The sequence below is a fragment of the Podarcis tiliguerta genome (genome assembly GCF_965153285.1).
Source record: "Podarcis tiliguerta genome assembly, chromosome: 3".
In the NCBI taxonomy this organism is placed as follows: Eukaryota; Metazoa; Chordata; class Lepidosauria; order Squamata; family Lacertidae; genus Podarcis; species Podarcis tiliguerta.
The window spans coordinates 67,206,771-67,220,404 of NC_139536.1; the positions used below are offsets into that span (position 1 = coordinate 67,206,771).

At 44.8% G+C, this 13,634-nt stretch overlaps 2 protein-coding genes across 2 annotated transcripts in view; both read left to right on the forward strand.

The window, feature by feature from the left end:
- The first annotated feature begins 256 nt into the window (after nt 1-256).
- LOC310674480 (amine sulfotransferase-like) overlaps nt 257-13,634 on the forward strand; it is a 33,087-nt gene continuing 19,709 nt past the window's right edge. Inside the window, exon 1 of the mRNA XM_083433715.1 lies at nt 257-345. The gene's annotated coding sequence lies outside the window, so the exon portion shown is untranslated. The remainder of the gene's footprint in view (nt 346-13,634) is intronic.
- Nucleotides 1,492-11,525, forward strand: LOC310674482 (amine sulfotransferase-like). Its single transcript, XM_083433724.1, has 7 exons — nt 1,492-1,942; nt 2,036-2,180; nt 7,996-8,204; nt 9,354-9,480; nt 10,048-10,142; nt 10,739-10,919; nt 11,075-11,525. Exons 1-7 carry the CDS (start codon nt 1,883-1,885, stop codon nt 11,197-11,199), a joined length of 942 nt encoding a protein of 313 aa, XP_083289850.1. The 5' UTR covers nt 1,492-1,882; the 3' UTR covers nt 11,200-11,525.

Below are 13,634 nucleotides of genomic sequence, written 5' to 3' on the forward strand. Positions count from 1 at the left end.
TGGACCTGAGCAGAGGTAATACTGCATTTATTTGTTAAACGGACAAAGACCACTGTTGATATTGGCTGTTGCTTGTGCAAAGAAACAAGTTCTTCCCCTGTTACTCTTTACATTATCGGCCTCTGTGCCCCTGTGTTACCTTTCTTTTCTTGCATAACATGCCAGGAATGATTTACTAAGGAGGAGCCATCAATTTAATCAAACTCTTACTAGCTAATGGAATTCTATAAAGCAATCTCCTATACAGCTCTGAACGTGAGCCTTGAAAAGCTGAAATACTCCAAGCTGCAAAAGAGATAACTCTCTCCCTCTCTCTCCCACACTTTTTGACTCTAAAAACAAAAGGTAGGTAAGTTTTCTTGTCAATTAAACTTTCCAGGGAAAAGCAGGACTACCGAATGACAAACAACTAATCTACTCTTTCTTGCAAGAGTTCTGAGGGGCAACAAGGTATTTCATCAGATGCATGGAAACTCTTGTCACAGTGCATACTCTTTTCTGGTGTCAAACACAGTGCAACATTTGTGCTACCAGAGATTAATACCATATTTTTCACTCTATAAGACGCACCAGACCACAAGACGCACCTTGTTTTTGGAAGAGGAAAACAAGAAAAAATATATTCTGAATCTCAGAAGCCAGAACAGCAAGAGGGTGCAGTGCAGTGAAAGCAAGGATCCCTCTTGCTGTTCTGGCTTCTGGGATAGCTGTGCAGCTTGCATTCGCTCCATAAGACGCACACACATTTCCCCTTACTTTTTAAGAGGGAAAAAGTGAGTCTTATAGAGCAAAAAATACGATAGTTATTTTGAGGGGACTGAACGCAAAATCCCATTAGGCAAGTGGAACCCTGCTCATTCGGCATGGGATACAACCCTTAATTTATATATTGGAAAATATATTTTGTACATACAATGTTTTCCACTAAAGGATTGTTGCATTTTTTAGCGATGAAACACAAGACTTATATAGAGAATTAAAGTGATTTTCAGGCTTCATGGCACTTTATTTATCAATTATAAGCAAAGGATTTTATGGTTATTCTGATTTATTTATTTAAATGTTTATAAAACACCCATTCATCTAAAATATCACAAGGTGGTATTAAACTTTCTCCCATAACAATTCCCCGCCTCCTTATACCATGCACTGAGCCCACCCTTGCAAGTGCCTTCCTTGTCAGACACTACGTGGGAGGAGAGAAATTGGCGCAGGGAGGAGACAAAAAAAGAAAGAGCTATTTTGGCAGTGGTGTCTCAGTATGGGAACACCTGCCCAATAGGGCCCATTGTATGTCCAGCCAACTCTCTGTATTATCATAGATGAAGCTAAGGGCAGCATTCCCTCCATGGAACGTCCTTGGGCACCACATTTCAGCAGCAGTTTCAGCCAGAGCTGGCAATACCTTTCTCTTTGCCACCCTGTGGTCCCCAGGCACATCTATGGTTTGGCCCCAGGAAGCCCGGAAAATACGTCACCCCAATTTCTTGAAGCTGATCAAGAACCCAGGAGGAATTGGGCAAGAGTTCCCAACAGATTCCGTCTTTCATTTCCCCTGTATCCATTTCCAGGGAGCAGTTTTTTGCTTCCTTCCCACCTCCCCTGAGTACAAGAATGAGTGTCAGGATAGCAGCACTGACCAAACTATGATGCCAGGCAGCATAAAGTGAGGCCAAGGGCTGCTATTTTGCATGCTGCACACATGCATTTGAGAAATAACTATGTCAGGGTGAAAGAGAAAAGCCTTCTTGTGTAGGGCAAAGCCAGCTTTGAGTTGAAAGCAGCACCATTTTAAGAAACACTTGAAGCGGGGGGGGGGGGTGAGAATGCTTTGTTGCCTCAATGATGGGTCAAGTCTCTGTTCTTTAAATGATGGACCTTTATGTTGCTCACCTGTGATGGAAGAGAAGCATGGGATTCTGCTATGGGGTCTGCAAAAAGAGTAGGATTTGACAAAATGACACCTCTATTTCTTTGTGATTTCCCATTGTCGCATAATAGAGGGAACTATTATCTTCTCTTTATTCTTAGGCAGGCAATGCAACCAGACGAGAAATATGTTTTCACATACAAAGGATTTTATTTCCAGCCAGATTTGGCTTCACCGGAGTACTTAGATTCCCTGGAGGATTTTGAAATAAGAGACAGTGATGTATTTTTAATCACTTATCCAAAATCAGGTAAGAGTACCTTTTCATAGGAAGAACCATCATTTCAATTCAACCCTGTTGGATACCCACATATATCTACATAGTTTCTGTATTATCCTAACGCAAGTTTAAAACCAAATGCAAAATTGAGGTCAATGTGGGTAGTATGGAACTTACCTGGTTACATAAAGGTGAACTGGGCCATGTTTTGTTTTGTTTCAAAAAAAGAGATGAAATAATGAGTTTTCCACCAGTGTCAACCTGTTTGAGGTTTTGAAAACAACATAAATACACATCAAAAACATTCAAATTTGGTTGCAAGGGATTTATTGTATTCACTGACTTTTAGGATTTTGTATGTGTTTGTCAAACAGAGTTGATAAATTCTTTTCTTAAAAACTTTTCATCCTGTGACTCTTTATCTCAGCATTTATCTGCCACAGTTTTGCCAATAATAACAGGGGTCCGTATCCAATGCAGTTGTGCCCTCCATGCAATAACTTCCACTCCCACACCAGAACTTCCTTCACTCTTCTCTCCCCTTGTGTCCCCAGTGTTCCCCAAATCTGCCTTGGAGGATTGGTGGGGTGGGGAAGACCCAATAACTGGGAGTGGGAGAGGAGAGACAGGGGAAGTTCTGCATTGTATAGGCATTTAGGACTTGGGTGACATGAAGAAAGGCTTCTGCAACTGCCTTTTGCCTATTATGTTTGTCTCACTGGCCATTTGTCAACATTTCTGTTCCTAGAAAGCACTGATAAAAAAATCATGATTTGAATCCACGGAATCAAAGTACAGTGGTACCTCAGGTTAAGAACTCAATTCGTTCCGGAGCTCCGTTCTTAATCCAAAACTGTTCTTAACCTGAGGTACCACTTTAGCTAATGGGGCCTCCCGCTCCCGCCGCACTGCCGCTGCCCAATTTCTGTTCTCATCCTGAAGGAAAGTTCTTAACCCGAGCGACTATTTCTGCATTAGTGGAGTCTGTAACCTGAAGTGTATGTAACCCGAGGTACCACTGCACTTTGGAGAACAGATAACTTTTTTTTTAATTTCCTAGACTTTGAATATCATTTGTATAATGTTCTGGGAAGAATCTGGAATAGAGTTTTGGTAGCTTACTGAACAATAAAGGAACTTATTAGCAAATTTTGTTCTGTCTTCCCAACTCCTCAAATTCTGTGAAACCTTTAGGTGAACTTTGCATTTCTCATCCACAATGGAAAGGAAGCCTTGGTCAATGTTCCTCATTCACCCTTTGCTGCCCCTATTTCAGTGGTGGTCTGTGTGACACCAAAATTTGGTGCCCCCCACCTCTCACCTTCTATTTGACATCATAGTATTGGCAGCCTGTGCAGCCAGGTCCCAAAATCTGCCTCTGCTTGCTGTGTTGATTCCCTTCCTCTCTCTCATTTCTTTTCAGTGTTGCAATTCAGATAGTAAGCTCCATGATGCTGAGACATGTTGTTTTCAGTTATTTCACTCTTTAAAGTACTAAGTACATATACTTAGTATAATGAATGAAATTAAAGTAAAGGTAAAGGTATCCCTGGACCGTTAGGTCCAGTCGCAGACGACTCTGGGGTTGCGTGCTCATCTCGCTCTATAGGCCAAGGGAGCCGATGTTTGTCCACAGACAGCTTCCAGGTTATGTGGCAAAGTAGAGCAGCTCACAGAAATGCCGATTACTTTCCCGTCGGAGTGGTACCTATTTCTCTGTTAGGATAATTAGTCCGGTGCTGCCAGTAAAACTTCCCTGTTTGATTTGTGGCTACTCAGTCCAGCACGCTTCCGTTGCGTGAACTCTGCTTCACTCCTACAGCAGTAAAACACCTTAGCAGAATAAGCGCAGCATACGCGTGATAAAGGCTTAAATTAAACGAAGGCAGATTCTTTCCTTAAAGTCTTTTATTGCTCCGATAACATTGGCAAAAATCCATCAGAGCTCAGCTGCATCTTTCCCAGCTCCTCTCATCGAGCTGGCAGCTTACACACACTGACACTTTCGCTTTCACAGCACACAAAGAACATTCCAGTCTGCTCACGTCATTTCCTGGCAGACGTCCCAGGAAATCCCTCCCCTTCAGAGCCGAGGCACAGCAGTCTAACTCATTACTGCTCCCAACACCCCCTCTTGCCTCGGATCGGAGGGTAGAATCGACCCTTGGTCGTTCCAAACCTAAACCTACGCAAAACTCTCCATGTCTCTGGAAGGAGAGTGGCTTCGTTAAGCCATCAGCTAGGTTCTTCGCAGAGGGACAATATTTCAGTGCTACTAATCCCTCTTGAACTCTTTGACACACATTCCGAACTCTCAGTGCTTCACAAGCTACAAGCGTTCTCAGAGCCTCTGCTCTACACCGTGGTTGCCCAGTCTCTGTGGGTTTCAAACGGTAAACCCACCTGCAACCTACTGCCTGTTTGCCTGGTGGCAGTTCAGTGAGTGAAAACACACCTAGATCCTTCATGGACTTCAACTCTTTGTCCATTGCCTTGTGCCACTCAGCTGCTTCTTCCTCAGGTAAACTCTGAATATCCTCAAAGGAATCAGGTTCACATCTAGCTGAACCTACCCAGACACCTGAAACCTCATACCGATCAGGAGGTCTCCTTGTCCTCTCTGATCTCCTCAGTGTGACTCTTGGTGACACTGCTTCTTCTTCTTCAACCTCAGCATCTTCCCCCTCTGACCTGCTGCGCCTCTTGGGCTTCACAGCTGGCTCAACGGGTGAAGAAGGCTCACTCTTTGGTTCAAGCTTGACTCTTGTCTGAGGAGGTGTTCTAGGTTCCCCCCTCTGAGGGAGTCTAAGTTGTCCCTGTCTTGGACTTTGTTGCTCTGGACCTTGGTCCCTTGCAACCACTTCATCATCCTCCTCTTCAGCGTCTGAGTCATAGGACTGCTGCATAACCACCTCTGGGTTTGCGTGCAGACGCTCCCAGCCTGCTTGCTCACAAAACTCTGCACTATTACTCACAACCAGTCTTGACTGATCACCACTGGGGTACGCAAACCTCCAGGCCTTTGAGCCAGGTTCATACCCTACAAAGATCATTTTCTTTGCTCTTGGCTCACCTTTTCTGCGTAGAGCCTTTGGAATAAGCACCCAGGCATCACAACCAAACACACGGAAGTAATTAACCTTGGGCTTTTTTCCATGCAGTAAGAAATACGGTGTATTTCCCACACTAGAGTTGTACACTCTGTTCTGTGTATGTACAACATACTTCCAAGCTTCAGACCAGAACTTTTGGGGTAGCCCAGCATCCCACAGGATCGCAGAAACTGCCTCTTGCACTGTCCTGTTTTTCCTCTCTGCCACACCATTCTGTTGCGGAGAGTAAGGAGCAGTGAGTCTGTGGCTAATCCCCTTCTCCTTGAAAAAGTCTTGCAGAGCGGATCCAGTGAATTCCGAGCCTCTATCACTCTGAAAGGCCTTAACTTTGGCGGAATACATCGTCTCCACAGCTATGATCCAATCTCTAATCATTTTTGCTGCCTCAGCTTTGGTTCTCAAAGCAAATGTCCAAGAATTTCTCGAAAAATCATCAACCAGAATCAAAGAAAACTTTGACTTCCCCAAAGATTCCACCGCCATTGGCCCACACAAATCTGCATGAATCAACTCAAAAGGTTGTGTGGTACGTCTCTCTGATTTCGGATAGGAGCAAGTTACAATCTTAGATTGCTTACATGCATTGCAATCTAAAAACTTGTCACAACTCTTAAAGTCACACCCTTCAGTTAAACTTGGGGCTTTCCTAAGAAATGCCCACCCCAAATGAGCAAAGCGTCTATGCCAAATATGGGCACAACCATTGTGGGGCGCTACATTCACACATTGCCCCTTGGCGTCTTCTGCGTCTTCTTCTCCTGTGGACAAAGACAGGTTAACAGTAAACAAGTTGTCTTTGGCATGCACTGTATAGACATGTTTGCCATCCTTGTGGAATTCGCACTTGTCACCTGCAAAAGAAACTTGAAAGCCCTCTGTTAGCAAATCATGTACACTTAACAGACAATTGGTCAAACCAGGCACTGCAAAAGCCTTAACTTCATGCTTAAGAAAAGGACAGTAAAACAATCCAGTCTCAGTCAGTTGCTTTCTGCTTCCATCCGCAAAAGTCACATATTTTTCAGTTTCAACTGTCCTGCAATCTCTCAACAGACCAGGAGAGGGCACTAAAGTGCTCGAAGCTCCACTGTCAATCACAACAGTCCAAGAGTTGTGTTGTTGACACTCCTGGGTCGCCATAGCAACAACCCCCCTTTCACTGCCTCCTTGGCTGAGGCCTGTGTTGGCTTTCTTCACTGCAGCCTTTGTTGCAACTCTCTCAGTTGCCATGGAGACTGGACTTCTCTCACGCAAGTCCTCACTCCTTATCTGTACTTTCGCCAGATGTCCGACCTTGAAGGCTTCCACTGTAGACGGCTTCCCACGGGAAGATTTCTGTGCTCCATCACGTAAACAGCTAGTAGTAGCCTTTGGAGAAAGAGGCTTCTCTGCGCTTTTGCCTTTTCCTGCCCCCCCACTCTCAGCACCCCTGGGGCTCCCAGGTCGATAACCTGCACCCCCTCTGGTGGGTCTGGTGGGTCTGGGGTTCCAGCATGGGCTTGGCCCCTCTCCAGGCTTCTCAAACAGAGACATCTCAGCATCAAAGCAGCTCTCTGCAGCAACCACAGCAGCTCTACTGCCCCCCTCTCTTGGGAGCTTCTCCCAGCTGCTCTCAGCTGGGCTCTCGGCGCCATCTTGGCTCTCTGCCCCTTCTGGCGTCGCAGCGGCCACTTCTCGGCTTACTCCTGCTTCACAAGCTTCTTGGAGTGCTCGCCACGCTGCACTAGGCCTTCTAGCCTCTTGTACCAGAGGTAACAGGTGTACGTCCACGTTTTCTGCTAGAAACGCTAGCACACGCTGCTCTGCTTCTTTCCGCACCTCTGTGCTCTCTGCTGCCTTCTGGGGTTTCTGGACAACACCCCACAAATTTGCCCCCACTAGGGAAAGCTCCACATGAAAGCTCCACGCCAGCCACGTGCTGGGGGTAAGCTTCTGACATGGCAAAGGCTCACAGCCAAAACTGTGCTTCAGAGCCATCTTCCGCCCTTCTCAGCCCCTTTCTACTCACTCAGAAAACAGGCTGGCATCTTAAGGCTCTCGGCGTCTTCTCTTTGAAGTTCCGGCAAGCGATCTTGCACTCCACAGCATCAAAGCCTTTTTCCACACGTGCTGAAGTCCATAACCTTGTTAGGATAATTAGTCCGGTGCTGCCAGTAAAACTTCCCTGTTTGATTTGTGGCTACTCAGTCCAGCACGCTTCCGTTGCGTGAACTCTGCTTCACTCCTACAGCAGTAAAACACCTTAGCAGAATAAGCGCAGCATACGTGTGATAAAGGCTTAAATTAAACGAAGGCAGATTCTTTCCTTAAAGTCTTTTATTGCTCCGATAACATTGGCAAAAATCCATCAGAGCTCAGCTGCATCTTTCCCAGCTCCTCTCATCGAGCTGGCAGCTTACACACACTGACACTTTCGCTTTCACAGCACACAAAGAACATTCCAGTCTGCTCACGTCATTTCCTGGCAGACGTCCCAGGAAATCCCTCCCCTTCAGAGCCGAGGCACAGCAGTCTAACTCATTACTGCTCCCAACATTCTCTACTTGCAGTTTTATGTGTTTTCGAACTGCTAGGTGGGCACGAGCTGGGACCGAACAATGGGAGCTCACCCCGTCGCGGAGATTCGAACTGCCGACCTTCTGATTGGCAAGCCCTATGCTCTGTGGTTTAGACTACGGTGCCACCCATGTCCCCATATGAATGAAATTAAGTATGCTTATTCTCATTTATAGGCACAATATGGACCCAAAATATTTTGAGCTTGATTTATCATAAAGGCCACCGAGATGGAACTGAAAAAGTCGACTTACTAGACAGGGCTCCGTGGCTGGAGTACAATGTCCGCAATGTGGATTACGTCAGTCGTCCATCACCTCGCCTCTTTGCTTCCCATCTACCCTACTATTTAGTACCCAAAGGGATAAGGAACAGAAGAGCAAAAGTAGGAAACAGCACATTTATTATTTGATCATATTCAATGTTTGTCTTGCCTTATTTGAATGAACATCTCAGTTTCCGTTAACATTTCTCCGTTTTTGAGGGCAGTTCATCCAGCTGCAATTCCTTTGTCCATATGAATGAATAATGCTCTGTGCACCCTGAGCTTGGAATAATCCCCATGACTCCTAAACAGCACAGAGTTTATGCTCCACCATAGTAAAAGTCCTGGAGGGTGTTAAGAATAAAACAGGTTCTTTTATCTGAGATTCAGTACACTTCAGGCAGAACACAAGTAAGCAGTCAGACAACCAATATATTGGAATTTCTACATAGCATTGCTTTGTTGATTAACAAGCAGAACACGTAACAAGATAAGGGAACATGCACTCAGTCACTCACACAATCACACATACACTCACCACTCTTCTTGATCGGGTGGGCACACAGCAGGATCCCAACTGTGTCCGACACACCAACCCTCCTGAAAAGCCTGATCTTATATAGTCTTTTTTGGTGTTCATCTGAATAGTGGCATTTCTCATTGCCTTTGACATGTTCTTGGCAGTCCTCCACCCTTAGCATGTTCTTGGCATATCACAACTCTCATGGTTTGCACCTGGTCTTCTGTAACTTTTGGCACAGTACGATACTCATTGTTTGTAACTAGCATTGCACAGCCAGTCTTTCCACTTCCTTGCAGGTACAGTACTTTTGCCAGAACATGCAAATTCCATTCACTCTTTGATCAGCACAATTTATGAATAGTTCCTCAACAGAATCCATTTTATGTGGTGGTCTTCAGCCGTCTTGCGGCCCATTCAAAACACAGCATTTGTTACAAGGGTGCCATCCAACACACTTAATAAGAATAAGCTCATTCGACACCATAGGATTGCACTGTGCATTTGACATGCATGTTGCAAAAGAGTGTGACGCTGCCAGGGCTATAAAGCAACTTGGAAGGACCAAGAATCCACAAGAAGAGATATCTGAGATCCATCCATTTATTATTTTATGCATATATATCCCACTTCAACAACTTAGTTACCGGCACATTTCACAACCACAGAAATAACTATAGAAGCAAAACAAAAGAAACAGTAGAAAAAATAAGACCAGGAATCAAAAGAATATGTTGTTATTCCTGCAGGTTGTTTATGTGGCCAGAAACCCAAAGGATGTCTTGGTTTCCTATTACCATTTTTCCAAAACTGCAGTCATATTAGAAGAAGTAGAAGATTTTGGAATTTTCATGGAGAGGTTTTTGGCTGGGAAGGGTAAGGATGAATTGCTACTCTAAAACGAATCACTCTTGCCCCATCATCTTTATCGCCTTTGACAACAGACTAAAGAAATTCTCTGTGTGGTAAGGATCATTTTCAGAATGCCATGTCTGATGCCATAGGTTACTCTGAGGAAATTCCACATCCATCCATCACAAAGAGTCTACAACTGAGAATCCTACTGCACCATTTTATGTTGCATTTTATGTTGCAAATGTTAACTTCCACACCATATAAGGAAAAGGGAAGGAAGGGAGCTGGAGGAAGGCTAGACTGATCTCAGCCCACCCATCACTCTCCCATCACATTGGGTTGGGAAGAGCTGCAGTGAGCCTTAAAATGCAGAACTCTTCTGCAAATACTTTCTCTGAGAAAGTGTTTGGTGAGGTTGGGTGGTATTAATTCAGCTTCTGTTTAACGGTTTGTTCCACTGCTGATTGTTAAAATGATTCCTTTAAATTGTTTTAATGGTGTTTATATGTTTGTACTGCTTCTCTCTGAATGTTTTTCAAAAAATAATCAGATATACATTTTATGCCAAATCAACTTTTCTCCTATCAGTACTTGCAAGTTTATGGCTGGACCATGTGGAAGGCTGGTACTCTCACAAGGATGACTTCAATATTCTGTTTCTTACCTATGAAGAAATGAAGAAGGTAAGTTATCAAAATGCTATGCAGTCTCATATTAAACATCCATCAAAACTCACCTTTACAAAATGGAGGAAGGAAGCAATTTGATTATTCAATTGCCCTCAGCTGCTGCTTCCCCTGCTAGTCTCGCTTCCTTTCCAAAGGATTTTTCAAAGCCTAGCAGGCCATGGATTCAGGAGCAGCTTTTCGGACCCTAGACAGCAAATAGTGCATATAACCATTTCCCCTGGGGGATTATGGGGCTATAAATCAAGTGTCATGATCCCAAGCAAGATATGTCATTTCACAGGCCCTCTGATGCTGAGGAGAGATGTCACAGAACCTCCCTTGTATCTTCAACAGGGACATTTATTTATTTACTTGTGGACTCAGTTGAAAGAGCTGCCTCATAATATAGTGCATTCTGCATGGCTCATGGAATAAAAGCAACAATGAAAGTGCAATGTGATGCAATGGCAATTATTCCAAACTAGGCAAAGAAAGATCCAGGCTGCTTGTTTCCTTGCTTGTAATCCTGCCTATTCCATGAGTTTTAGTCTCTAGGCTGTCAGGTTTCTCTATTGTGGGTGGCCTGACATTATAACTACGTTCCATTTCAGGATCTGAGAAGCTGTGTATTGAAATTATGCAACTTCCTGGGAAAGAGACTGACGGAAAAGGAGGTGGATGCTGTTGTGGATCAGGCTACATTTAATAAAATGAAAGCAGATCCCAGGGCAAACTATAAGTTCTTGCCACCGGATCTCATGGACCACAGCAAAGGACATTTTCTTCGGAAAGGTAAGTTAATGGTAGATCACACTGACTTGGTGCTGCTTGCAGAATTCCTGACATTTTCACCTGACAATTGCATCTAGGGATGGAATATATCTGGAGGTATGGATATTTTTTTGACCACCACAATGCACGTTCTTTCTGTCTGCTTCCTGGGCCAGGCACTGTTGGAGACTGGAAGGACATGATGACAGTCGCACAAAGTGAAAGGTTTGACAGCGTTTTTAAAGAGAGAATGGAAAAGCTGCCCTTCAAGTTCTGCTGGGACATCCATGAGGAATCATGAGCCTGCCTTCAACCTGGAAGGATGAAATAAAGCACACTGTATGCATTTAATCCAGCCCTATTTGTAAGAGTTAGTAAAAAACAAACAAACTCTCTTTTGGCTTAATAGCTTCCTAATGTTCTAATATGTGCTGTAATTTAAAAAAAAACACCACAAAACAATTACATTTGTATTGTCCTCTTCTTCTCTTTCTACATTCCAACATGTCCTAATTTCTGACCCCATGTGCAAAAGTTAAGGAATCCCAAACTAACTATTGGGATTATTAATTGTATTTTAAATTGGCACTGTTATATTGAGCCTAGCATTGGATTATTGTAATTGAAAATTAATAAAAATTATTGTTAAAAAACCCCAAACTAACTAACTATTGCTGTCCCAGATGGCAATGTAAATCATCCGACTCATTCACATCATTAATTCATTTATTGTGAGTGGAATTCAACTTCATGCTCTTCCAATTATTCCATCAGGACAAACATTTCAGCCTGCGGTTTGGCACTATCCCCCCTCACCTTCCTTCCCCTCTGCACTGTTCTTGGGGTTCTCCTTACCCCCACAGAGTCATTTTTGAGGCTGCATCAGGAATATGTCGGAAGGAGAAGTGGGGGAAATTGACAGTGCATGTTTGATGCCCATAGCAATCTCTATCATGGGTCAGGTTGTAAAGGGGGAATTTCCATTGGGATCATGGGCCAGAGAGAAAGGGTTAAAACAGATTTCCCACTACTGCTCTTTAAACCTTATGAAGTGGTTTGAGTCCCATAGAGACGTCACAGAGGGAATGATTGGATCCTGAAGATCAATGGAAGGAGCTCAGGAAGGTCCTTCTGAATAACCCTGGCGAGGTTCTTAGCGGGATGGAGGAGGTGAAATGAGGACCCTACAAAGCGTCTGAGCCCTGGGAGGAGTCCAGTAGTCTAGAGAACAGAGAGGCACCAAGCGGGTTGCCAGAAAAATATTCTGCTCCTGTAACATTGGACACCTCAAGCCAGGCACCGCCTGCTGTGGAACAAGCTTGGTGCCTCTTCCAGTCAGCAAGCAGTCTTCTGCTTCAAGGGAGAGGGCTAGAGCAAATTGGATGCTGAGCTATTGCCAATACTGCCGCCATCTCCTCCAAGGACACACAGATGCTAGCACATGCAAAAATCTTTGCAGACCCAACCCACTTGAAGTGTTGCCTGCCTGCTTGCTTGTCTACTTAGATAGCTTAGGGCTCAGTTAATCTTTGAGCATGGGGCAGGTGAAGGGAGGAGGGTGCACTTTGCCATGTCCTGAAGGTCTAGGAAAACTTAGACCTGACAGCAGTGATCAAACACATCAGGCCCTGGGCTCAGGAGCTCAGAGGGGGACATCACTAGTCCCAGCCTGACCCCACTGCCCATCTCTCAGTCACTGGCCTGGTGCTGACATCAAAAATAGTGAGTAAGCCAGAGGACTTCAGCTGGAGAAGGATATATAGCACAGCATGGGAAGAAGAGCTGAGGGAAGGAAGCAACAGCTGCCTGGAGTGGGCATGAGGAACCAGAAATGCCAACAGGAATTGTTGGGCCTGGTACACTGTAAGTTGATTATACCCTCTGCATCCTTCTCTCACAATCTATTGGCAATTAAGACTTCTGATGTCCATCTTTTTGCATGCCACCCCAATCTCAGTAGTGCAATATTCCAGGGATTTGTCTTTGCTTTGGAAATGAGGCACAGTGGAGACTGTAATGTCCTTATGAAGTATGGTTTATTTACGCATTTATACAACCTGAGCCTACGATGAAAGGGTTGATAAGAGGCATAGCCTAGGATAGAATTCAAGCAGAGATCCAGCATCATGCTCTGCCTCTTTCTCTCTAGTGTGCATCACAGCAGTTCCTATATCTCTAAGCTCTGGCTTTATCTTCTAACTAGCTCTGAGCTGAGGGAGGGGCCTCTCCCATTTGCCATCTGGCGCAGAGCCCCCCTCTTTGGCTTTCCTAATGAATAATCACCTTCCTGTTGTTCTGCTAATGGTCCATCACCCCAGGTGATTTCCTGGGCATGTAAACGGTAAACGGACCCTTGACCATTAGGTCCAGTTGTGGCTGACTCTGGGGTTGCGGCACACATCTCTCTTTATTGGCCGAGGGAGCAGGGTCATGTGGCCAGCATGACTAAGCCACTTCTGGTGAACCAGAGCAGCTCACAGAAATGCCATTTACCTTCCCGCCAGAACCGTACCTATTTATCTACTTGCACTTTGACGTGCTTTCGAACTGCTAGGTTGGCAGGAGCAGGGACCGAGCAACGGGAGCTCACCCCGTTGCGGGGATTCGAACCGCCAACCTTCTGATCGGCAAGTCCTAGGCTCTGTGGTTTAACCCACAGCGCCACCTGTTCCAGGGAGTGAGAAGTGTCTAATACACAACATTATATACACGGGTCTTGTACCCAGATGTTTAACA

Excerpts from the sequence above, each read along its gene's own strand:
- LOC310674482 (XM_083433724.1), top strand. The coding sequence starts at position 1,883 with ATGTTGCTCACCTGTGATGGAAGAGAAGCATGGGATTCTGCTATGGGG. Across the intron at positions 2,181-7,995 it reads AATCACTTATCCAAAATCAG|GCACAATATGGACCCAAAAT; the intron begins GTAAGAGTACCT and ends TCTCATTTATAG. Across the intron at positions 10,920-11,074 it reads AGGACATTTTCTTCGGAAAG|GCACTGTTGGAGACTGGAAG; the intron begins GTAAGTTAATGG and ends TTCCTGGGCCAG.